This window comes from Conger conger, chromosome 1, assembly GCF_963514075.1.
Source record: "Conger conger chromosome 1, fConCon1.1, whole genome shotgun sequence".
Taxonomy (NCBI): Eukaryota; Metazoa; Chordata; class Actinopteri; order Anguilliformes; family Congridae; genus Conger; species Conger conger.
Genome location: NC_083760.1, coordinates 46,759,179 through 46,783,395, shown reverse-complemented (window position 1 = coordinate 46,783,395; position 24,217 = coordinate 46,759,179). Strand labels below are relative to the sequence as shown.

Below are 24,217 nucleotides of genomic sequence, written 5' to 3'. Positions count from 1 at the left end.
ACGGGAAACTTAGTGTTCATATACCTACAAAGTGATGTTTTTTTATTTTTTTGTTCCTTTTTTCACTTCAGTTGGATTATGTTTCAGTTATGAGTGTACTCTTTGCATAAATTATAAAGTCTTTGCTTATGTTTGTTTTGTGAAGTACATAAATATTTTTTCAAGAATCTCCAAAGTTTCCCTGTAACAATAAGATTTGGCCTCATTCGGGGAGCCGGATCTTCCCTTCCTGTCCTGATAGTATGTTCTGTCTGTGTGCCCCCACCCCCTCATGGGTTGGCATCTCCCATTATGGTGACTGCTTGAGGGCCATTCCACAATAAAGCAGAAATGGCCAAATGTCAAACACGAAAGAGCAACGTATTGGCCTTCACTTTAAAAATAGAAGATAACGGAAGTTCCAGTCATGCTGAATTTCATGACACTGCCTTTTGATTCAATGCAGATCACTCTTCCAGTACCCTTTACTTACACATTGTTTTGTTAGTTTTCTGGCATAACACAGTGGCCTTACATATGGGCATATGTTTTTGCCCTTACCAAGGCTCTATGTTTTGGTGTGGCTTAATTTGCCTTCTCGTAACTTTGCAGATCCTGTTGACTGTAACTGCAGCAGCTTTTTAGCAGTAGGCATCAGTTCTTCCTATGGGAATCTTTAGAGACGTGCATATAGCGGAACTGAATCATAGGCCTGAATATGGCCTCTAATCATTTTCCCTGTCTCTCTGACCAAGGAGGTCTGTGCAGGGTAGGAAATGGATACTGTGACATCTCAGTTTCCAAGTGAAATCATGAGCCAGGCAATGGGAAATGCACCGCACATTAAGTGCATCATTAGGCCCCACACAGCATCAGGGATGAGCTCTGTACATCTCTAAAAATCTGATGCTGTGTAACCACTTATAAAGCAAATGTTTGCTCTTTCTCCAGTTGCAGTTGAAAACAGTGATGGCTTGTTAAGTGAACTGAGATTTAAACATGATGATGAGTTACATTAGTATCCATAAGATGCATTGTGGAGTGGAAAATTAGTTTTTGTGTTATAAAATATCTTGGTAAATAATGACTATAGTAAGGGCTAAAGCTACTTTTAAATGCAATGTGCACAAAAAAAAAAGAGAAAAGAACCATAAGTAAGTTAGCTCACCTATGTGTTCACCTATGAACACATTAACCAATGAAGCATAAAAGATAAGTTGACTCCAGGACCTTTTGTGGTACTGGGTATTTTACACCATCAGCTAGGTATCCTTTCTTATTGTCTATGCATGTCTTTCCTGCGTGGTAGAGAGAACAGTACTGAGAACAGTAGAGCACGTCAGTGACTTTGTTTGCCACTTATCTATGTGGGGTGATGGCCACTCAATCAGCAGATTCATTTCAGCATTCAGTCAGCAAGAAAAAGAATGATACTTTCCTGCACTGTAATATTTGCGAAATGTAGTGAGATTACTAGCTATTTTTGATTGATCCTGCGACATATTTAATCTGAATAGATTATTATTGCCGTGTTCTTCTTGCCAGGTTTCATCACTGCAGTGCCATTCTGCTCTGTTGGGTCTGTCATGTTCTTATGTGTAATGTCTGGATCAATTTCATGCTTCAGCCAGCATGCACTGTGATTCACTGGAACTAGATGTCTGCAGTTGTAGGATTCTACCAACAGAGCCCAACAATAAAGGGATCTACCAACAGAACCCAACAGTGAAGTGATCTACCAGAGCCCAACTATGAAGGCAGTTACCAGGTCTACTTAGGAAGGGATTTACTGACAGAGCCCAACTGCAAGCATATTTACCAACAGAACTAAACAGGGAAGGGATTTCTACAGAGTTTAACAGTGAAGGGATTTCCTGACCAAGCTGAATATGGACTAACCACAGCTATTGAGGCATTTTTCACTGTAACTGCTGCTTTTTCATGACTGTTTGCTTTGACCTTTCATTCACATGAATGCATCTTGCTGTAGATGGGATTGTGAAAGTCCTGTTAAATATCCTGGGTCTTTTGTTTTACAGGTGGCGTTGCTGGGCCTGGACATTGTCAGTGCATTCATAGACCGCCTGGCAGAACGCTTCAAAGGATATGTGGCAACAGGTTTGTGCTTTTCCATCTCTCTCTTGACCTCCACCTGAAACTCTCCAACAAACTGCTAAACCATTCAGGCCTGCACAGGTAATCAGGCTCCAGATTGTGTCCCATTTTGGTGCAGATCCCACCAGAATATTTTTCAGTATGGCCAAAAAAAATGTTGTTTTTTATTATGTTTTCCAGCGCAACTGTTACAGCCATAACAGGGTCAGGCCATAACAGGGTACAGTATAGGGATGTGGGTGTGTGTACTGATCGCCTTCATAAACAATAAAGGAAAAATAATAAAGTGAAATGACAGTGTCCTGATGGAAGTATGCAGTCCAGTTGGAGGACTCTAAATAACCAGAGTCACTACACACCGAGCAGAGGGGCAATTCAGGGTGGGCGAACAGGGTCAAGCACGAGTAAGTCAATGGGTCAAACAAACCAAACAGCAGGGCAGGAATCAGAGTTGTAAAGGATGCAGCAAGGGTCAAAACTAATCAAAAGGGGCTAGGCAAGAGTCAGAGTTGAATAAGATGAAGCAGTTATCATACACAAAATCCAAACGGTAAACAAATCAAAAGGGCTGAGTGAGAAATGTAAGTCAAACAAAAATGGGGTAATACACAAGTCAACGAAGCAATCACAAATCCTCAAGTCACACACAAAGCAGTTCGCAGAGCTTGTCTACCTAGAACAATACAATTGATGGCCTTTTCAAAGAAAATAACAGGATGCGGAAATTGCCCATCTCTGGCAAACCAGAAGTGAACTAAGATAGTCGTGCATTCCGCAAAGAGCCTTAAGAGAAAACCTTAGAGACTAGGTTTTAAGACAGGTATAGCATGGCAGTATCAGAGTTAACAAAATCCTTACCAACCACCGTTGAGGCATAGGATCATCGGGCAACATAACATCCAGGAATTTGTGCATGCAACACCACACCGTGGCAGGGAAGTCTTAAATCGGATTCTCTGGTTTTTCAACAACATCATCAGAAAAAGGTGATGCACTGTCGAGAATGAACGATTGTGCAGCTCCTTTATCCCTCAGAATGCGAATAGGCTTTCACACAGAGTCTGTTTCTCCCAAGGACAAAGTGGAACACACCTCCTGCGCTATACCGAATACGTTGCATTGCAGCAACAACGACCACAAATGTTTTGGCCATTGCAAGGTGGTAGCAATTCATTAAAAAACCAGAAAATATTAATTGACTTCACTTTCTCTGAACTTAGGGACTAATCAAATTTGCCGACATTCAGTTGTTTTGCCTCCAAGAATTCCACCTCCCGGAAAGAAATACTTGCAGTGTTCCGATAGTAGGGGGCAGCTGTGTTGCATTTAAGCCTGTAACAGGTGGAGCAGTCATTTGTAGCAAGATTACCCATTATCCACAGTGGTTTAGGGTTTGTTTTTTGCACAACCATCACCAGGTGGTAAATGTAAGCACTGTACTCCTGAATGGACTTCATTTGCCTAGGCCTACCAATTCTACCCCTTTTCTTGAAATATCTTGGTTTGCGTGACGTTATCATCAATTTCTACACGGTAGCACAGTAGCTGACCTACAATGTGGCAAGAGTCTTAACCATGTGTTTTACACACAGATGTGCAAAATTATTAAACTACACAACAGAGCTGCGTTCCATTCGGAACTATGTCAGAATTTCCCAGTTGAAAATTCCGCTTCCGACCAAAGCTAGGTATCCACTTGAACTGTCTGCATTCTGCACTAACCCAACTACAGAAATATACCAGTAACATTACTTGTTAACTCTGCTCCTGTCTAGCTCTTAACGGTATATATAGGTCTAGCCAAGTCAGTAGCAAATCTACAAAAGTTAGTAACTGATTGGCTATATTTCTGAATGTTTTCACATGTATTTTTTGGGTATTTTTAAAATTAAAGAGATGATAAATAAAAATGTGACAAACCTGCATTGTGTTAATAAGTTTGTCTGTCAAGTTCATGTTCTTTTCCTGGCTAAATTGCTTCATCGTAGGCTATTGTTCTCGCTGAAAATGAACTTGGTAAGCAAGAAAAACGTGTGGTTTTGTTCCTGTGCAAGAACTTGAAATATCAGTGGAAAGAATGGATGGGTAGTGGAAACCTTCAGTGTTTTTAGTAGGCTAGTGTCCTAAAATTAATTTCAGGCTCACTGTTCAAAATAAACCTGTGAACTAACAGGTAAGGAACGTAGCTAAATTTCCATATTAATCTACAATGAAGATTGCTTTGCAGATTGGCCAATTGTATTTATTATTATAATATTATTATTGTTATTAGTAAAACAGAAGCTTTTAGTCACTCTTTGCCACAGGAGGCTACTGTAAGTGCCAAACAGTAGTTTTCAGAACTTAGCACTGTTCAAATCTGAACAGCTGTGCCATTGCGCTGTATTTGAAAGACATGGAAAAAACTTGTGAATGGTAAAACACAGGCTTTTTAGCTGGAGAGCAATACTATTCATGTATTGAATTGACCTTAAAATTCACCACACTTCTGGTAACAAAAAGAACTAAAAATAAAAAAAAAGTAAAACATCAATTAATTAAAATGGATACTTCAACTTCTAGGGCTCCATTTTGATAAGCGCAATATGCCTGGGTACAAGTGGAATTGCTGGTGTTTGCTCTTGTACATGGAATATTTGTCACCTGCAGCAGTTTTGATAGTTTTGTGGTCTGCAGTAAACCCATTTGTGCCCAGAACACACTGACTATTTTCTTTTATTTGTGCATTTGAGCAGAACTCAAAGACAATAATTGCGAGAATTCTTGGAATGTAAAAAATGCATTTCAGACGTTCCACCCGAGCAGTACAAACATTACAATGAAGCCCTCAACAAGTGCATTTTTTGTTGCGTGCTGTATTCTAAAAGATATTGCTGCAGGAGTGTAGTATCATGGCTAAAGAACTGGGATTGTAACCCAGGTTCAATTCCCAGCTAGAGCACTGCCATTGAGCAAGGTACTGAATCTGAATTTCTTGTATTTCTTGTATCCAGGTGTATAAATGGATTTTTAAAAATGCTAAAACTGAAGCAATATATGGCTGACTATCCAGAGCTCTTGACAATTTTAATTTGAACATATTTATTTTTTTATTATTATTATTATTTTCTCTGGCTCAACAACAGGCTCTGATACTGTCACTTTTTTCTCTGCAAGTTCTTTTACTTAGTCTTATGAGCTCACAAGTGACTTACTGATGTTCAAAGAAGAATATAGAAATATAGAATGTAGAGGACCAATTGGCCCTCCTGATTACGACACCAGTGGCTTGGTAGCATGTTAATTAGCCCTTTTAGGCTAATTACATACATGTTTGTGATTAAAGATCTGGCTCCGAGAAGACTGACATCATCCAATATCAGCTACTAAAGGTGTCATGCTTTATCATTATACCCTATCATTAGCCTATCATTGTTCTATTTTATTTCAACAAAAGGGATTATTCCTGTAATTAAGTGTGCCAAATAGTACTTAAGACTTTTTTTTTTGTTTGATTTATCGTGTTAAATTTGGTTGCACATGACCACCTTCCCCCCTAGTTTATACTGGAGATACCATGAAGGAGCAAGTGTAGATTAGTCCACAAGCTAGTGTGTTGATTTAGTGTGAAGTGCTAATGCTACAGCATGTACTTTAAATATCAGGTTCTTGGACCACAGTGCCTTCTTTACTAAAGTTGAATGGCAGACATTTAACAAACATTACATTTCTCATTTCTCACTGGGTAGGTGAAACCAGTTAAACAAGATCATGAACCGCAAGTGACCGCAATATATTTGGGGAAATATTTTGTAAAAAATAAAAACACTTTTTTGATCCTTGTAAAATTAGGATGGGGCTCTTCTGGATGCCTTCAGTCCAGGGTGGGGGTCCATGGATGAGGAAAGGTTGAAAACCCCTGACCTAAAATAATATTTGCATCTGAATAAATGCATCTGTTTGTTCCAGAGAGAACAATAAGAGAAGACTAGCTCTCTTGCCTCCCTGTGCTATCATTCTACAGCTCCACGCTGTTCAGGGCTCATCTACAAGCACGCCCACCCCTAGGCCCACCACTGGAGCAGGAGATGATGTCACAGGCGAACACTACGCCTCTCTTAGCCGGGAATGTTTTCACTGGGAGCTGCTGATGACATGGTGTCATGCCTTCCTAACAATGGGACAATTGTGCGTGGCCCCTTTACCTAGAGAAGTGCCTATCCCCCTGACCCCTTCCTGTCGCCCTGTCTGTTTGTGGACGTTCAACCCCCTGTCCATGTGGTTATAAATGCACATTGTGCCAGTTTCCTAGGGAACAGAATGTTGTGATTGAGGGTTGAGGCTGAACATATGTTCAGTGTTCCTCCCCTCTCATTCCTCCGGGAGAATCTTATTTAAAAAGGCTGCAGCAGGGCAACAAACCAGAATGAGCACCAAACCCCCCCTCCCCCCCAAAGCGATGTTCGGCTTCCTGCAGCAGTGTGAATGAATGGATAATTCTTGGCATATTTTCTTTAATTCAGGAATATCAATAGATAATCAGATTTCATAAGATGTTTACTTTTAATGCAATTTTCACAGACTCAATTATGCTGTCATATTAAATTGTGGTAAAACTGTACTTTAACGATATGCCCTGAAGCCGGCATAATTCTGCCAGAGATTTTTCATAACACCTGCCATGACATTGTACTGCAGCTTATGACTGGGTACACCAGTATATCAAGGGCACACAAGCCAAAATTATGTCAACTTGCTTTACCATCCAAATCCCTGTGGAGCCGCTGTAGGCAATGCACTGTCACAATCACCTGACTAATTATATGTTTATGTATGAATTATAGTCCTTATAAAAACAATTAGTGAATGTAATGGGCTACCCCAGCTCACAGAAAGGAGTGTGACAGAATGTATTTGAGTGACTGGGTGCCAACAGTACACTCCAGGTACACTGTACGCCGACAGAGTCTGTTTACTGTGCATAGTTTACAACTAATCGATATAGACACAAAAACAACAACAGACTGGCATTTACAGACAAATAACATTAATCGTGGACTGAAATAAAGAACAAGCAAGGATCCTCAGTCAGTGGGGAATAAAGATGTTGAACAGCAGATGTTGATGCATTATCGAGTGCAAACATGCTATTTAGAAATTTTTTTTTTTTTATTTTTTTTTTATTTTATGAATTAATGTCCTACATTAATATTTATTCATCTAGGAAATGGTGGGGATATTCCCAGCAAACAGCTTTGGCAGAAGCATGTGCTTCAGGCTACTGACTGAGTGATAGTAAAGAAAAGAATCAAAATGGCACTTATATGTATGTGCATTAATTAATTATGTTAAATGGGAATATCTGTTTCCAATTTTTGATTGTGCATTTTCATGTACAATGTTATATTGTAGACTGCATATACAGTACACCGATGAGCCATTATGGCCACTCGCTGATTAAGCAAATGATGCTGATTATCTCATGACAACAGCGCATGCCAAGGTCTGGTATATATAGACAGTAAGCAAACTGTTGGTTCTCGTAGTCAATGTGTTGGATGCAGGAGAAATGGGCTGGAGTAAAGACCTAAACGACTTTGACAAGGGCCAAATAGTTATATCCAGATGACTGGAGCTTCTTTTAAACAGCAAGGCTTGTGGGGTGCTCCCAGTCAGCAGTGGTGAGTGCCTACCGATAGTAGTCCAAGGAGGGACAAACCATGAACCGGCAACAGGGTGTTGGGCACCCAAGGTTCATTGATGCGCGAGGGCAATCCCGTCTGATCCGAACCGACAGAAGGGCTACTGTGGGACAAGTCGCAGGAAATTTGAATGATGGTTATGGGAGGAATCTGTCACAACACACAGTGCATCGCACGCTGCAGCGTATGGGGCTGCATAGCCGCAGACCCTGTCCACTGTTGAAAGTGCCTACAATGGACACCAAGTGTCAGAACTGGACCTTGGAGCAATGGAATGAGGTCGCTTGGTCCGATTAGTCCCATTTTCTTTTACATCGCATGGATGGCTGGATACGTGTTCACTGTTTATCTGGGGAAGAATACGGCACCAGGATGTTCTGCAGGGAAACCCTTCATGTGGACATCAGTTTGATATGTGCCACTTACCTCAACATCATTTCAGACCAGGTACACCCCTTCATGGCAACGGTATTCCCAGATGGCAATGGCCTCTTTCAGCAGGATATTATGCCCTGCCACACTGCGCAAATTGTTTGGGAATGGTTTGAGGAACATGACGAAGAGTTCATGGTGTTGTCAAAATTCCCCACATCTCAATCCGATCAAGCATCTGTGGGATATGCTGGAACAACAGGTCTGATCCATGGTGGCTCCACCTAGCAACTTACAGGACTTAAAGGGTCTGCTACTAACATCTTGGTGTCAGATACCACAGGGCACCTTCAGAGGTCTTGTAGAGTCCATGCCAGAGTCCAACCAATGGTATATCAGGCAGGTCGTCATAATGTTTTCGGTGTATACGCAGAGAGAGTTTCAGTTTATACACGGAGTGTGATCTTTTTTTATTGGTTATCCAAAAGCTACCTTGTAAAAATCATTACCTATTGTATTTTCTGGGGATGATGTACTGCAGTTACTAGGATGGGACAAAATACCCCAAGGCTTCAATAAAGTATGTCTTATTCAATTTTGTGCATTCAGCCGACAGTACGTTAACCTCTGTGCCCATGTCCCACAGTGGTCCCAGCCCTTGTTGACCGACTGGGCGACTCCAAAGACCAGGTCCGGGAGCAGGCTCAAGCGGTCATTCTCAAGCTCATGGAGCAGACTGCACCAGTCATGGTGAGTACTGGTCAGATTAAGCATCCTCATTGTATTCACAGAGCCCTGTGTCCTCAGCACAACACAACCTGGTCAGAGCCCAGTGTCCTCACCACAACACAACCTGGTCAGAGCCCAGTGTCCTCACCACAACACAACCTGGTCAGAGCCCAGTGTCCTCACCACAACACAACCTGGTCAGAGCCCAGTGTCCTCACCACAACACAACCTGGTCAGAGCCCAGTGTCCTCACCACAACACAACCTGGTCAGAGCCCAGTGTCCTCACCACAACGCAACCTGGTCATAGTCCAGTGTCCTCACCACAACGCAACCTGGTCATAGTCCAGTGTCCTCACCACAACGCAACCTGGTCATAGTCCAGTGTCCTCACCACAACGCAACCTGGTCATAGTCCAGTGTACTCACCACAACGCAACCTGGTCAGAGCCCAGTGTCCTCACCACAACACAACCTGGTCATAGTCCAGTGTCCTCACCACAACACAACCTGGTCATAGTCCAGTGTCCTCACCACAACGCAACCTGGTCATAGTCCAGTGTCCTCAGTACTACGCAACCTGGTCAGAGCCCAGTGCTGCTACCAGTGCTAGGAGAGTGTTGCTCACAGAAATTATTTTTTTGTTTTCCAGTCCTTTGCCTCTTTATTTGTCAACATGCTGTTGCTCTGACATTGAGGCAGAATTGACTAAAACTTTATCAATCTATATTTTAATATTGCAGTAAAACACAGGCCAGGCTCCCCCACAGCAGTGGTATGAGGGTGTTTTAGTTTTTTGCTGCGTTTTTTACCCAAGCTGGTTCCCCAGACTCCGAGAGGGATTACGGTAAACCCTGGTGGCTGCTTCTCTAGTGGATGCTTCTGGTAGTGCTTTCACACAAAATTGTTCTCAGCAATGAGCATGAAACTTAACAAATTCATTTGATTAAATTTGCGTAAGTTACATCAAATCAAAAGGCAAGCTACCACTGCCAAATCCTCGAGAGTTCTGCAAATAATGACATAGTTCATTTGAGTTTCTGTAATTGAGGTGAAGGTGTGATGGTGGCCTGAGGTGACAGCCATTTTGTTTTTTCTTTTCCCCCAGTACGTGTGGGAGCGGCTCATTCCCGGCTTCAAACACAAGAACTTCCGCAGCCGTGAAGGAGTGTGCCTTTGCCTCACTGCCACGCTTAACACGTGAGTGTGATCCTCTGGGAAATGTGTGGTTTGAAGTACCAAAAACAATATCTATCCAGTTTTACATGTCCATTATCCAGCTCCTCTAATGTGCTTTACCCAGAACTGGCTGTTTCAGTGATGATTTGTAAGACTCGCTGACATCAACAAACACCTGTTCTGATTGGCTGACTAGCTTCAAACGAACTGAACACCGTCTTTGCCGTCTCCAGCTACAAAGTGGACCATGCTGATGCAAATGAGCATATCCTTGTGATGTCACTTCATGGAATTCCAATGCACATTTTTCAAAAATGTTTTCATAACACCTTCAACTTCAATCTTATAATCCAAATAGCTAGAGAAGTGTCATTTTCCACATTGTGGGACCTTTAACTATTGGTAATTACTCAGTTCTGCACCTGTCCAGTATGGATTTCAGATGTGTGCATTACCACCTTTGCTTCACTGTTATGCAAACCTGCCCGCTGTTCATCGCTGGGTCTTGGCTCTTCAAGAATGTAATCCTCTTACCTGACTTACTGCGCCCCGCCGAGAGGTCAGCTTGAGTGGCAACCTCGCTTTGGAGGAGTGTGGAGCCTTTTCTGTTTCATTCTATCGCAGTGCGTTTCTTTCTTGCATGCGGGCCTTGGCCATTAGTCCTTCTTGTAACCCCAGAGTCTCAGGCCTTGTACTCTCTCCCCGCCTCTCTCCCTCAGGTATGGGCCACAGCCTTTGTCCCTCAGCAAAATTGTTCCATTTCTCTGCACGTTGACTGGTGACTCCAACGGTCAGGTGAGTATCCCTGAGCTGGAGTGGAGAATTGTCCATACATCTGTTTCAATTGTCAGTTGTCGCTGGTGACCGCTTTACTATTCAGAATAAATACTCTAAACACCTGTCAAGAGTGTAGAAGCTGAATTAAAACTATGTATTTGATTCAAACGACAACTTTATTATCAGTTGTGAGTATTAGTTTAGTTCTTCACAGGCATGATTTGGTGAGTTGAGCATGGCCCCCAAAATTAACTTGCTATTTGCTTATGCTATGTTTATGAGGGAAATGGCATAAGAAAGGATTTTTGATTGAGCCCAGACCTTTCAGGCCTTAGACATTCAGCTCACCTCAAGTTTGCCTTGTCCTGAATAGTCTCGTGTCATACGAGACTACAATGTGAGTGTGCTGTACCTGCTACACAGTGCATGCTAGATGAGACACTTTGATATTCAGGGTTTGGATCATTTTTTCTGTTATATCTAATAGCAGCTGACCGTATTGTAATGTGAGCGCTGCCAGTAGGCGATTAAAAAATTAAGGGAGGATGGACTGCTGCCTGCACAACATTAAGGGATTATTTGTAGTAGCTACTATGCATATGAATGTGTCCATGCAATGCGCCCAACTGGCCAATCACATCACCCCATAACCTGGTCATTACCCTCACTTGTGCACCAGGCAAAAATCAGTGATATGCCTGCACTGCCCAGCCACTTATGACAGCCCTGCCTGAAAGTAGCACCCCTCATTTGGAAAGGTGCTAAGCACAGACAGCTGTGTTTGCACATATGCTATGGGGAATAATATGCAGTGATTGTTCCTAGCTTATTAAACCTAGAAAGAGGTCCTATATAGTAATTACTCCCTCTGTGGTAAATGTGTTTGGGGGTCAATTACGTTATTGTTTTGGATTCAACTATATTTCTACACTTTAATGAGCTTGTCTGGTGTATTGGAACCTATGAAATACTCTCAAGAAGGACAAGCCCTGCCTTCTGGTCCTAAAACAATTATGTATTTGACCCAAGTCTGGTATGGTGTTGGATATCATTCGCTCTTCAGTGGTTAACTCGTAAATTATAATAAATGCATGCGGTCTTGGATATCATTGCTCCTGTGGTGGTTAAACCTTGTGAAGCTTTTGATAATATTGATCCATCCATAGTGAATGATGTTTGATATCTTTGGATCCTTGGTGATTAACCCCTTAAGTATCGCCTCTTTTCTTGACCCAAGTTAAAAATGACATAGCCAAAATAAAGTACACTTAAAAACACCATGGAGCCTCAAAGTCACAACACTGGACAAATCCCCTTTCGAATTTGAGGACAATATCATCAAAAATGAGCATTGTTTTTTTCTAATCTATGTCTAGGCAGTTTTCTAAAAAGGACATTTGGAGACTAAATGATATTATGGGTCTTATGAGGTGTAAAATGCTGCATTTTGCTTACTAAACTAAACAACCCTTTTTATCCTGTCACCGTCCTCTACATCTATGTCCCGAACCCCCTCTCCTTGTAGCTATCCTCAGACAGCAGCAAGTGAAGAAGATCATAAAACATAAGTACAATAATCACAGTAATAGCATATTGTATACTAATATATTCATTTAGCATGTTTTTGTCAAATGCCCAACCCCCATCAACAAGTCAAACACATTCCATAATGCTTTTTATTTTTCAAAAGCAGGCTGGCTCCTTATTTATAAGCATACTTACTAATAATAAAATATTTTGAGAATCTATTTAGATGCTCACTGATATATAATGGGGAAAATACCCATGATATATAATGAGGAAAATGCCTTAGAAATATTCATAAAATCTCAAGAACCATATTTGCCAAAGTACAAGAGACTCCACATGTGTACTGAAAATAGTGAAAAAAAAGGAAGTTTTTTTTTTTAAATGCAAGCCTAACAAATTATACACCGTTGGAAACGTAATGTCATTAGCTAAAATGCTTTTAGTTGTCACTTCACTAACATGCCCGTAGTAGGTTCTTTGATGAGCTGAAGTTATACTGAATTTTCTTACACACGGATAAGGGTACAGTATTTTCTCTACAACTGAATTACAAATACTGGTCAGAGACTGTTAGACCGAGTTAGCACATTTTTAGAATGACAAACTATTATGAATTTGGTCTGCTTGACACTAGGAAACTGACATTATCTTATTTGTTGTAGTATTTGTATTTCCAAAATGCAGAGAAGGTGACACACTTGTTTTACCACCCACATACGAAATAAGGAACTGTTCTTGCTAAAGCAATGGCTTGTTAAAATTGATTATACAGATAGAACTGTAAGTCTTAACGCTTTCAAACGGTACATCTTGTTAACATAGTAATTGAAAATTGCACGCTGAAAAAAGGAATGAATGCCAAAAAACCATCACGGGCCCAGCCTGGTGAGACTTAAGGGGACTTTTTTTATGGTCTTGCATGTCATTAGTCCCTCTGGAAATCTCCTGTCTGGTTGGATATCATTGGTTCATCTCTGCGATTAGTTCTGTGTGTGAATGAGGTGTGTGTGCAAGCCTCTGCACGCTCTTCCTGGATTCAGTCTTTTGCCTCCTCGTCTCCCTCAGCTTAAATTCCAGGAAGTGCATGCGAGATGTGAGCCAGCTTGTAATCCCCCCCTGGAACCTATGAAATACTTTTAAAAAATGCTAACTCTGCCTTCCGGTCCTCTTGGTCCACCAGGCAAGATCACTTGAGCAAAGAAAACTATTCAAATCCAAAAACAATTAAGTAATTGACCAATGGTCTGGCCGAAACCTCAAACACACCCACACCTAGAGCTCCTTGGTGCAGTCCTCCTTCCTCACACCCACTCCTGTACCTGAAACTTCACACTGCTGAAGCTGCGTGCTTGGCCAGCATCTCATCATCAATGGCTAGGCATCACCTGAAGCTGAACTCCAACAAGACGGAGCTGCTCTTCATCCCTCACAAAGCCTCCCTACAACAAGAACTCTGTCACCAATGATGGTACTACAGTTACTATTTCCTGCTCTGCTAGGAACCTGGGGGTGGTCCTGAATGACCAGCTAGACTTGAAAGAGCAAGTTGCAGCAACATCACGGTCCTGCATGTTTCTTCTGTATAACATCAGGAGGATTCGACCGTACCTGACCACATACATACAGCTACTCGTCCAGTCTATGGTAATCTCGGGACTAGATTACAGCAACTCACTACTTCCAAGTCTGGGAGCCTACGCCATCCGGCCACTACAGCTCATCCAGGATGCTGCTACCCGACTCATCTTCAACCTTCCTTCTTTAAGTTTTCAAATGTCACGCCCCTGCTAAAGTCGCTCCACTGGCTAATTGTTGCTGCTAGGATCAGAATCAAATTTCTTTATACCTTAATTCAAGACTTTTGTATTTGTATTTGTCTCGGTACTGTAGTTCCTCAAGTTTTAGTTGTCTTGGTATGGTAGTTACAGACTTGGCCTATCCACCTTGTGTACTGGACATTTGACATATGTCCATGGCCTTACAATCAATCATATGAATTGTACCTTATCTGACCTGTTCGGTTGTTGGTTGTATGACCGTGATTGCACTGTTTTGTACATTGCTTTGAATAAAAGAGTCTGCTATACATTTTATTATGTAATGTAATACCTGACTCTGGGGTCCTTCTGGTGAGTGATATTTGTTAAACACATTTTTTTGTTTGTTTACTGCTCATCACAGGTTCGAGAAACTGCTACAACAACTCTTGTGGATGTGTATCGGTATGTAGGGGAGAGGGTGAGAGCTGACCTGGGAAAAAGGGACCTGCCGAGCGCACGGTGAGTCAGTGACCCATCCCTGTCCCAATCCCCAGCCCATCCATTATATTACATTCCAGTTATTTAGCTGACGCTTTTATCAGAAGTGACTAAGACAGAGACTAAGCAGGGGACAAATCCCCCTTGGAGCAATGCCGAGTTAAGGGCCTTGCTCAAGAGCAGATGTTATTTTGGCTACGCTGAGGCTTGAACCAGCAACCTTCCCCGTCATGTACATTAGCCACTAGGCTACATGCTGCAATAATGGCATCCCCCCTTCCATCTCCACCTCCTCATCCCCATAATGGTCTGGTAGTAATTTAAATAATTATTAAATATTTAAATTCAAATGTATTTTATTTGTATAGTGCTTTTTGCAGAAGACTTACAAAGACACTTTACAGAGTAGCAGAAGAACAAACACCAGACTTGAACCCCAAAAGAGAAACCAAGGTGTAATGGTAGATGGATAGAAGAGAAAGATATCTACAACCACCAAAAGAGCCACCCATTATGTGGGGGAGGGGGGACCAATTTCTGTGTTAATGGACTCCTTGAATTGAGCGGTAACTACTCTTCCTTTTTATGTTTGCATAAAAAACATAAGGTGATCAGTATACCTAAAGATTAGGTTAAGACCTGATTTAATTCCAGAAGTCAGTTTCGGTATTTTTTAGTAATTGGAGCATAAGCAGTATTCGCTGGTCTGCCAATACTCAGTGGTTGGAGCCAAGAAGCTCCCCTGATTAGATTTCAGTCTAAAAAACCTATACCCGCCTTGTGACGAGTCGGGAGTTCCTCTGATATGGGCAGGAGCCAGGCTTTTGGGTCTGCTGTTCAATACTGCTGACTGAAGCACTTGGGTGACTCCTCGTTGGTGTGTAACATTCTGAATGTGGCCAGAAACCTGGGGCTCGTCTTCTCAACTGTTGGTTTAATATGCATACTGGTCTGATATGGACCTTCATGCAATTGTGAGTGGGGAATTGAGGAGATTTTTTATTTTCTGCAAAGTTCTCCTGTGAGCCTGCAGTGTGGATCCACATTGGTTTTATGTTCCGTAGTCTCCCGTGGATTGCCCTTGCTGGCAGATTATGCTGCCATTATGCAACCTAATTACAAGTAAACACAAACAGACTCTGAGTGCGTGCACACCACATACACATGCACTCAGAGCAAGGGCAACAGTCGAGCTGTCATTTTTCAGAATGCAGAGAGAGACTGAGGGCGAGAGAATGGGGGGGGGGGGGGGGGCGTTTTTTCTTCTCCACAGAACAGCCGACTGCCCTCTAGCTCCCCTCTTCCTGAATGAGATTTGCTGCAGCTGGTGCACGCGCACTTGCGCGTGCCCACACAACCGCGCGCGCACTTCAGTCGGGAGGTTACATAAAGGGGAATAAAGCCCTGCTCTGTCATGCACAGCCGAGCCGCAGAAGCTGACATCGCACACACACAGACGCGAGCACGCGCACACGCACGTTGCAGACATTAACCCTTTTCTGCGCGGCGGACGGGGAGTGAGGAAGGGAGCGCACGTCTGCCAGCCGTTTCTCCGCTGCACCGCTACGTGTGGGGAAATGGCCACCGGAGCACCCCAATCCATGCCAACCGTGGAGGGAGTGACCGTGCGTGCCGACTGATTGTCGCAGGCGCTTTTGAGGATCGCGGTATTCAGCCTGCTTTACAGAGGGGGGCTGGGAAGGTGTGTTGCTTTTATTCCCTCTCTAGGTTTCAGTCGTGTCTTTAAACAGGGGGAGGGCTTCAGTTGGGGGATTGTGTATTCCAGGCGCTGATTCTCATAGCGTTTGAGCGAGGATGGCGCTTTTCCAGAGAGAACTTTATGTGCTGGGGGTGTGTGCGGCAGTGGCGTTCTGGCTCCACATTCTAAGCAAATGCGACGTCGCTGACGGACTGCTTGATATCGCAGGAGGGGGTGAATTAAAATATTCGCCCTCTCCAGTCCTTCCCACTGCCATAGTGACAATTTGCAGGTTGCTTAGGTACAGGACACATATACTTTAATGTAATCATTCTTTTCTCTGTTTTTTATGAATGTGGGTACAGGATTGAGAATTTTACCCATAAGCAGTTTCGAAAAGGTTGTCTTTCATCCTTCCTGTAGTATGAATACAATGGTGTATATGCATACTAAGGCTGCACCACCAGTCTTAGCCGATTCCAATGTCCAGCATTCTCTTGTCAGTGTGTGCCAATGCTGGTGCAAGCTCTTAAACAGTAATAATATAAAAGGGGAACGCCACTATGTTGATTAATTACAGGCTATAAATGGCATGCCAAATAATCTATAATTTCTCTTTTGGAAGAGAGTGACCAGAGATGAGACACCTCTGTATTTTCATCATTAATTTGGAAAGACTACCTCGTCATTAATAATGAATCAACAGAGACAAAACCTTTTTTTTACCAGAAAAGGTAAAAAAAGGTGCAAAAACTGCCCGATACTGAAACCAAGGATAAATTAATGCACTCCTGAAATTCATTGTTATCATAAGCCAAATGTTGTCATTAACCAAGAGTTAATCTCAGGGAGTTGCATTGAATTTAGTTAATTTTGATATTATCTATGTTTGATGACATGGCCTTTTCAGAATATTTCAAAATGTGTGCCCACAATCATGCAAAACCAAAAATTAGCCATCTATTAAAATTACAGATCACCGTGCATCCTGTAAAATTGTCCTATATTGATAGCTCTATTGATGTGATTTACATTGCCTAATATGTCAGGACAACAGCATATGAATGCCATGAGACCCAAATTACACTTTGTTTTTTGGAACTGGCTGTTGAGAAGGTGGCTGTTAAAATCCATATGTCTTTGCTGGTGTGAAGGGTGCTTGAATGGCATACTGAATTATAAAATATTGTGGGTTGATGAAAATGTGAGTTTTTGATAGATCATGCTATTCTGGACTCTTCACCATTTGGCTACCTAAGAAATAAATGCTCAACTGGATCTGTACTCAGGGACGGAAAGAACTAATAAATATACACTTAGGGCAAGATTTTCTAAAGGACTGCGAGTGTTTTTCAGACGTAAAAACAGCTGCAAAGGTCTCAATATCGAAGTGTTTGCTAAACGGTCGCAATGGGTCAAAGTTGCTGTTCGGCTGTAATTTGCAGGGACAGGGTCACTGTGACTTTCCTATTGATGATAAATAAATATGTAAATATGTTGATGCATATGTTTACCTGGAGCGAAGGTGCTAAAACAGGTTGGATATTATTTGAATTAGACAAATTAAGTGTTTCGTCTGATTTAGTAAAGCACGCATTAAATGTTACTTCCTGCTTTGCTCTGTTTTAGAACTCATGAAAGCTGGCGGTATTTTTTTATGCGCCAATATAGCCTGCAGCCCAGATGAATGATGTCAGGTGTAGGGTCCTCAGCTGTAGGCTACGTGCATCCACTGCAGCCTGAGGTAGTGGGGATGAGCGGAAAGGAGACATGATTTCTACTAATCTTTTCTAATGTATTTTCAGATGAAATAGTGTATGAAATTGTCTTCTGAACGATGCAAGACTTCTATTAAAGTCAGCTAGCAGTCAGTATAAAAATGCAGTTCTGAACTGTTCTGCATATGCGTTCATTAGGATAATGAATTGTGAATAATTTTACCTTCTCCTGTCCATTAGTGTTTTTCACACACCCTCCACTTTCTTTGCAGGGATTTTTCCACCTGTTCTATCAGTGTTAATATTATTTCCTTAGTTCGACCACCACATGCGTTTTTACATTCGTAAAACATTGTGTTATCTTATCTTCACATCCTCTAGTGTCCATACAAGAATGCATTTTGTATGCGATGTCACGCCAAAGTTTTCCCTCTTTGTTGCCATTGTAATCCTATGCTGTAAAATGGCATGACGCATTATTACATTACATTACAAAGCATGTAGCAGACGCTCTTATCCAGAGCGACGTACAACGAAGTGCAGATCGAGCACAGGAACAAGTGTGAAGGGGATCCTAGAGGACAGTACGGTTCTGAGTCCTAGCGTGACCATACAAATACAATCGGAACCCTTGAAGAATACATCAATTTACGAACTAGCAGACCATGGTTTGCAGCTAGAATACCCTGAGTACAACAATATAATATCCAATACAATACAAAGCAGCTACATCCCATGACCATTGACCATTTGGCTACCTACCTACAGCACATTTCCTAATCTGGAAAGATTCATTTTCTTGTGGTAGCTCCATACCCATTTCTCAGCGCCTTGTAATCTGGACGTGTAAGCATACCATATTTCTGATGTTTTATGGGTGGTCCCTATCACAAAATTGCGAATCAGGGCGTTTCATTTATTTGACTGCGTAATTAGTAACGGTCCTAGTAAATCAGTCGTTAATTTGTTGGTATCAGCGACCGCAAATGACTTGCAATAGAGCAAACGTTTTTGTGTTTCCTTTGTAAATCAACCTTTGCTTGAAATTAGTCATCATTTCATATGACCTAATGGAATGAATATTGCATACTTATTGTAAAGGTGTGTTAGTATCATGTAGCCTGAGATAGCCTAGATGGCCTCAGCTGGCTAACCCAATAAACTGCCTGATCAGTGATGCGTTTCCCAGTCCCAAAAAAACCAGAGCTGAACAGTCTCCTTTCGGCTTTACTGTATCTGACTTTGTTGTTGCAACACCATTACTTGAATAGTCCTGAAATGCAAGTCTCTTTACAGTTTTCTAAACCAAAGAAAAGGCATATTTACTCCACCAGTGGGGAAGGTGTTCTGTGTTCTGTGTACTGTATATGATAATATGCTTTATCTGGATGTGACAATGTCTTTTTCCGTATTATATGTTCTTTAGAGTGCTCTGGCTGAATGACTTGTTGCATTTTAAAGTGTGTATATTAATTTTGTCTTCTCTGGTTGCTCTCTTTTAGGCTGCAGACAATATACAGCAAGTTTGATGAGGCGCTGAACTCGGGAAACATGGCCCTTAGCCTCAATCCAGGTAAGCCTGCTTCAGATTTACATTTTCATGAGCCACCCAGTTCTGCAGCTTTTCTGGGAGGCTCTGGTGCAGAAGGGAATTGTTTTATGAGTCTTCTGTTGGCCGTATTCTCCAGGCGGGAATGATGCTGCCTTGTCTGGGATGCCATTGTGATTTACTGTATGGGAGATACTATCGTTCAAACGTTCAGAATCACTGCTAAAAATATCTTTCTTTCAGTTGCTACACTATCTAGTACAGGGTAATTCCATGTCAATTCGATTTTGACCACATCATCACAGATTTAATGAGATTTAGCATGCTGATTTAGCCTTATAAGAAACCCCTGGAATTGAAAGTACACTTTTCTCAGATTGCTAATCTAGGAGATATGGGCTAACAAGGTTTGCACTCATTTTTGTGAATCCATGCCTTAAAATCTCTTAAACCGGGTCAGAAAGATAAAGCACCAAGATTATGTTCACAGTGTTTCTATAAATTCCCCGAAAATCATATTTGGCGTGATGAAATCTCACTTCATAATTTCTCCAGATAAGATAGCAGAACCGATAACTTCAGACCTTATTGATACTCTGGGTTTTCCCATTTTTATAATCGGTTCCCATGTGGAACATGGTCCTCAGTTGGCACCTTCATTGAACAGTACCCGCCAGACATCACTTTCATCTGCAACAGTGAAGAGACGTCTCCGGAATGCTGTTCAAAGCAACTGCCAGAGGACCTTTGAGGCATCTGTTTCTCAAACTAGAGACTCTGATGTACTTGTCCGTTTGTGCAGTTCCACATCAAGGCTTTCCACTTCTTTCTGCCCTGATTAGATCCAGTTTGCTCAATGTCTTGGTTGTATTCTTGATCAACTTAATGCTACCTTAGTTAATAACAGCACCAATTTATTTCAAAAGCATAAAATATTCTCAGTGATTCGAAACTTTCGAACAGTAGTGTGTGTGAAAAGTAGCTGTCCCAGGTATCTGTAATGTGTCAAGATGCTATTCTTGGTGAAGGTTATGTGGAGAGTAATCATTCAAGGTGTGGGTTACATCTCCCAGATGTGGGTGTGGGTTATGTAGGGCTTGTTCATTGAGGCTTTGTCATTGGTGGATATGGAAGGTGGAGAAGTGCTGTCTAAGGGCTCCAGTGATGTCACCTTCCCGAGCTTCAGGCCCAGTTCTACCATATGGGCAGGAGTACACCTAGCAGGGCCAAAAATGAGTTATTCTATTCCCAGAGTGGCACTGGAACAAATTTTTTTTAAAGATTTGTCCCTGTTCTATATTTGAGGGTTACGCTCAGAACATAGAAAACTGTGGAAAACCCATCATCAGGCATGGGAATATTTGCATGCGGCATCATGCTGGTTGATGTTATTTTGGGAAAATTAATGGATCATTTAGAGAGATTCTTATTTCTCTCTCTGTTGTGGTATATACATTGCATTGTTAGCTGTTTAGTCTTTGTTTGTGAGAGATGAGAGAAAGGGAAAGTCACGTGACCCATGCGTCTGGTGCAGGTGACCATACAGAGCTATCTAACAGACATCCTCTGGAATTACACCAGTGGGAATCGTGGGCTATTGAGTCCAATGCTGCCCCAGGCCCACTTGGCACTGGGACTCCTAGTGAAAATGTCCCTCAGACAGATCCATGACCTGAATAGAGGATCGTGTACAGCCCACTGCTTGTACGGCCGCTACTGAAGCCAACTCACAAGACAATGAGCAAATCTGAATATGAGCAGGGGGAAGCCAAATGGAATAATTATGCAATTAGTTAATCCCCTCCTACCCTTAGTCCAGTGCAGATCACAGTGCTCTGTCATGTCTGTCTCCTTGGGACCACTGTTATTGAGTGTTTGGAAGTTGAGTGTTGCTGCGAAAATTTTGTTGGAAAAAAAGAAAATGACCAAAATGTCGCTCTTCCTTTTTTCCTTTTGCCCTTTGTATTTGTACATTACTTTTGTACAGGTTTCTTTGTAGTTGCTTTTGTCTTGAATACGTTGCATGGACCTGCCTCCTGTTGTGGTGTCATATCTTCCCCATTAGCCATTTAATGGCTTACAAAAGCCTATTCCTATGAACTTCAGTCCCCTGTCCAGTGCTACCAAAGGAAAGTATTAAGTTATTATGTTGTCATACCTCTATGTGCATTGTAGGGCAATTATACCTGTGCATGTATAATGTGGGTACGTTATACCTTTGTAAGTAGAATGTGGGCAGATGATATGTATATGCATGTCCAATTTGAGTGAATTATACATGTATTAACTGAAACCAAAATAATGTACTCTTCTAAATACAGTATGTTGCTAAAATACAGTATAGGGCTTAAGGAACTGAGAAATATTGTTCAAAATATACAACTGATGTTTGTGACTTGTTATCACTTGTAAGTCACACTGGTCAATTTCACATAAATTGATGTAAAAATGTTTGTTTTGTGCTGTTTTAGGCTTTCATCTTGATTTTATAGAACAATATCTTGGCTTTCATAATTTGCATCTTCATGCCAAATTCAGAGTAAAATGTTTTTTAGGGGCGGCACGGATGGTGCAGTGGGTAGCACTGCCGCCTCACAGCAAGGAGGTCCTGGGTTCGAATCCCCGTCGGCCGGGGCCTCTCTGTGCGGAGTTTGCATGTTCTCCCCGTGTCTGCGTGGGTTTCCTCCGGGTACTCCGGTTTCCTCCCACAGTCCAAAGACATGCACGTTAGGCTGATTGGAGAGTCTAAATTGCCCGTAGGTATGAGTGTGTGAGTGAATGGTGTGTGTGCCCTGCGATGGACTGGCGACCTGTCCAGGGTGTATTCCTGCCTTTCGCCCAATGTATGCTGGGATAGGCTCCAGCCCCCCTGCGACCCTGATCAGGATAAGTGGGTTCAGATAATGGATGGATGGATGGATGTTTTTTAGGTTTAAGGTTTTATACACAAGATGGCGAAGTAAAAGTAAGAGTGGCATTGTTTGGAGGCTAGCCAGCTTGTCGCCATTCACCAATCATAAACAATTATCAGCTTTATTCTTGTTAATAATACATGTTAATATACTTGCTTTCATGGGGCCATGATCTGTGTTTTCTGTATAAGTGCCCAGCGTTTGCCTTTTGTTACCCTTCATGCTTTCCGTAGTCTGTTTTCTGTTCCTTCATTGTCAGTCATTAGTTTTACATGTCTTCACTTCCTTGTTATTGTGCTCACCTGATTATTATTTCCCCCTCATTATCTGTCTATTATTATCTGTCTGTCTTGTTTTGTAAATTCTTTGCCAGATTGTAATGTGCTCCCACCATTCTTTCCAGTTTTTTTGTCCTGTCTGATCTGTCTGTGTATTGACCTGGCTGCATATTTTTGCCTGGCTGTGTGTTTTTGCCCTCCTTCTGGTTGTGTTTGACCCAATGTTTTTGGATTGCCAGTTTATGTCTTTAGATTTTGTTTCTGTTTGTCTGCCTGTTTGGATTGCCTTATTATCTTCTTTCTGTGACCGCGATTACGTTTCGGATCTCCTTGGTTGTATCTGTCTGCATTGTTACCGAACTCTTGCCCGGACTTTTGACTTTGAACTGTGTAATCTTCAACATTTACCCTGTTTGCCAACTTCTGATCCTTGCCTGCTTGTTTACCAATAAAGACTTTTATTGGAAACACTTAGAGTTTGCTACTCGTTCTATTGTTCTGAAGCCTGACACATGGTCTGTAAGTCTTAATGTCAAGAGTAAATGTAGTGGAAAAATAGTTTTAGTGGTTAGTGGTAGTGATTAAGGTAAATGACTGGGACACCCAAGGTCGGTGGTTCTAATCCCGGTGTAGCCACAATAAGATCCGCACAGCCGTTGGGCCCTTGAGCAAGTCCCTTAACCCTGCATCAATCCAGGGGAGGATTGTCTCCTGCTTAGTCTAATCAACTGTACGTCGCTCTGGATAAGAGCGTCTGCCAAATGCCAATAATGTAAATGTAATACTGTACATGAGATGGCAAGTTATAGCCCCGGAGTCTGCCAGCCTACCGATTGCCAGTGTAACTCTCGCAATGAAACTTTGAAGCCATTTTTGTCAAAAACATGGTGTGGTGGCACTCAAAATAAAATAGGACACAACTCCCTTGATATCTGGAGTAGAGGGAACTTTCTGCTTTGATTAGTTTCTAAAACCCAAAATACGTTTGGGTTCAATATGACTGAGAGCAGGTGACATTTGGCAAACATTCTGTCTCTAAAGTGCCTGAAAATAAATGTAGCATTTTTGCAATACCGGGTCTCACAGGTTATCATTCACTCTCTCTTCCTTGATTGGGCTTGGGCTTGTCCCCTCCCCGCCCCCACAGTTCTGTTCTGGCTAATGGCCCAGTCTTCTGACCCAGTGAACAAAGGGCTCTTTTCCTTAGCGTGTCTGACTCTGCCTGATGCCGAAGGCAGACCCTGATGGGGAGCATAGCACCGGCCAGTGTACCAAGTGTCACCATATCCCCACAACCCCGGCATAAACCCACCTAAGAATATGTGTGAGATTTTCAACACCTCAGAATGTTGTGCATTCGAATGTGTGTGCACTTGTGTTTGTGGGTCAGGGTGTGTGCATGCGACGCACGTGTCTATTTATAAAGCATGGCCCAGCATTAA

The 24,217-nt window shown here is 42.1% G+C and overlaps 1 protein-coding gene across 21 annotated transcripts in view; it reads left to right on the top strand.

The window, feature by feature from the left end:
• LOC133127692 (CLIP-associating protein 2-like) overlaps positions 1-24,217 on the top strand; it is a 113,840-nt gene that overhangs the window by 8,716 nt on the left and 80,907 nt on the right. For 20 of the 21 annotated variants that reach the window (XM_061240874.1, XM_061240855.1, XM_061240957.1 and 17 more), the window contains exons 2-7: positions 2,019-2,097; positions 8,794-8,897; positions 9,984-10,075; positions 10,774-10,849; positions 14,543-14,640; positions 19,539-19,609. In XM_061240874.1, the coding sequence (XP_061096858.1) occupies positions 2,019-2,097; positions 8,794-8,897; positions 9,984-10,075; positions 10,774-10,849; positions 14,543-14,640; positions 19,539-19,609 (520 nt within the window). Of the gene's footprint in view, positions 1-2,018; positions 2,098-8,793; positions 8,898-9,983; positions 10,076-10,773; positions 10,850-14,542; positions 14,641-16,137; positions 16,322-19,538; positions 19,610-24,217 lie in introns of those variants that run through there. The other variant, XM_061240907.1, reaches the window with a different exon arrangement.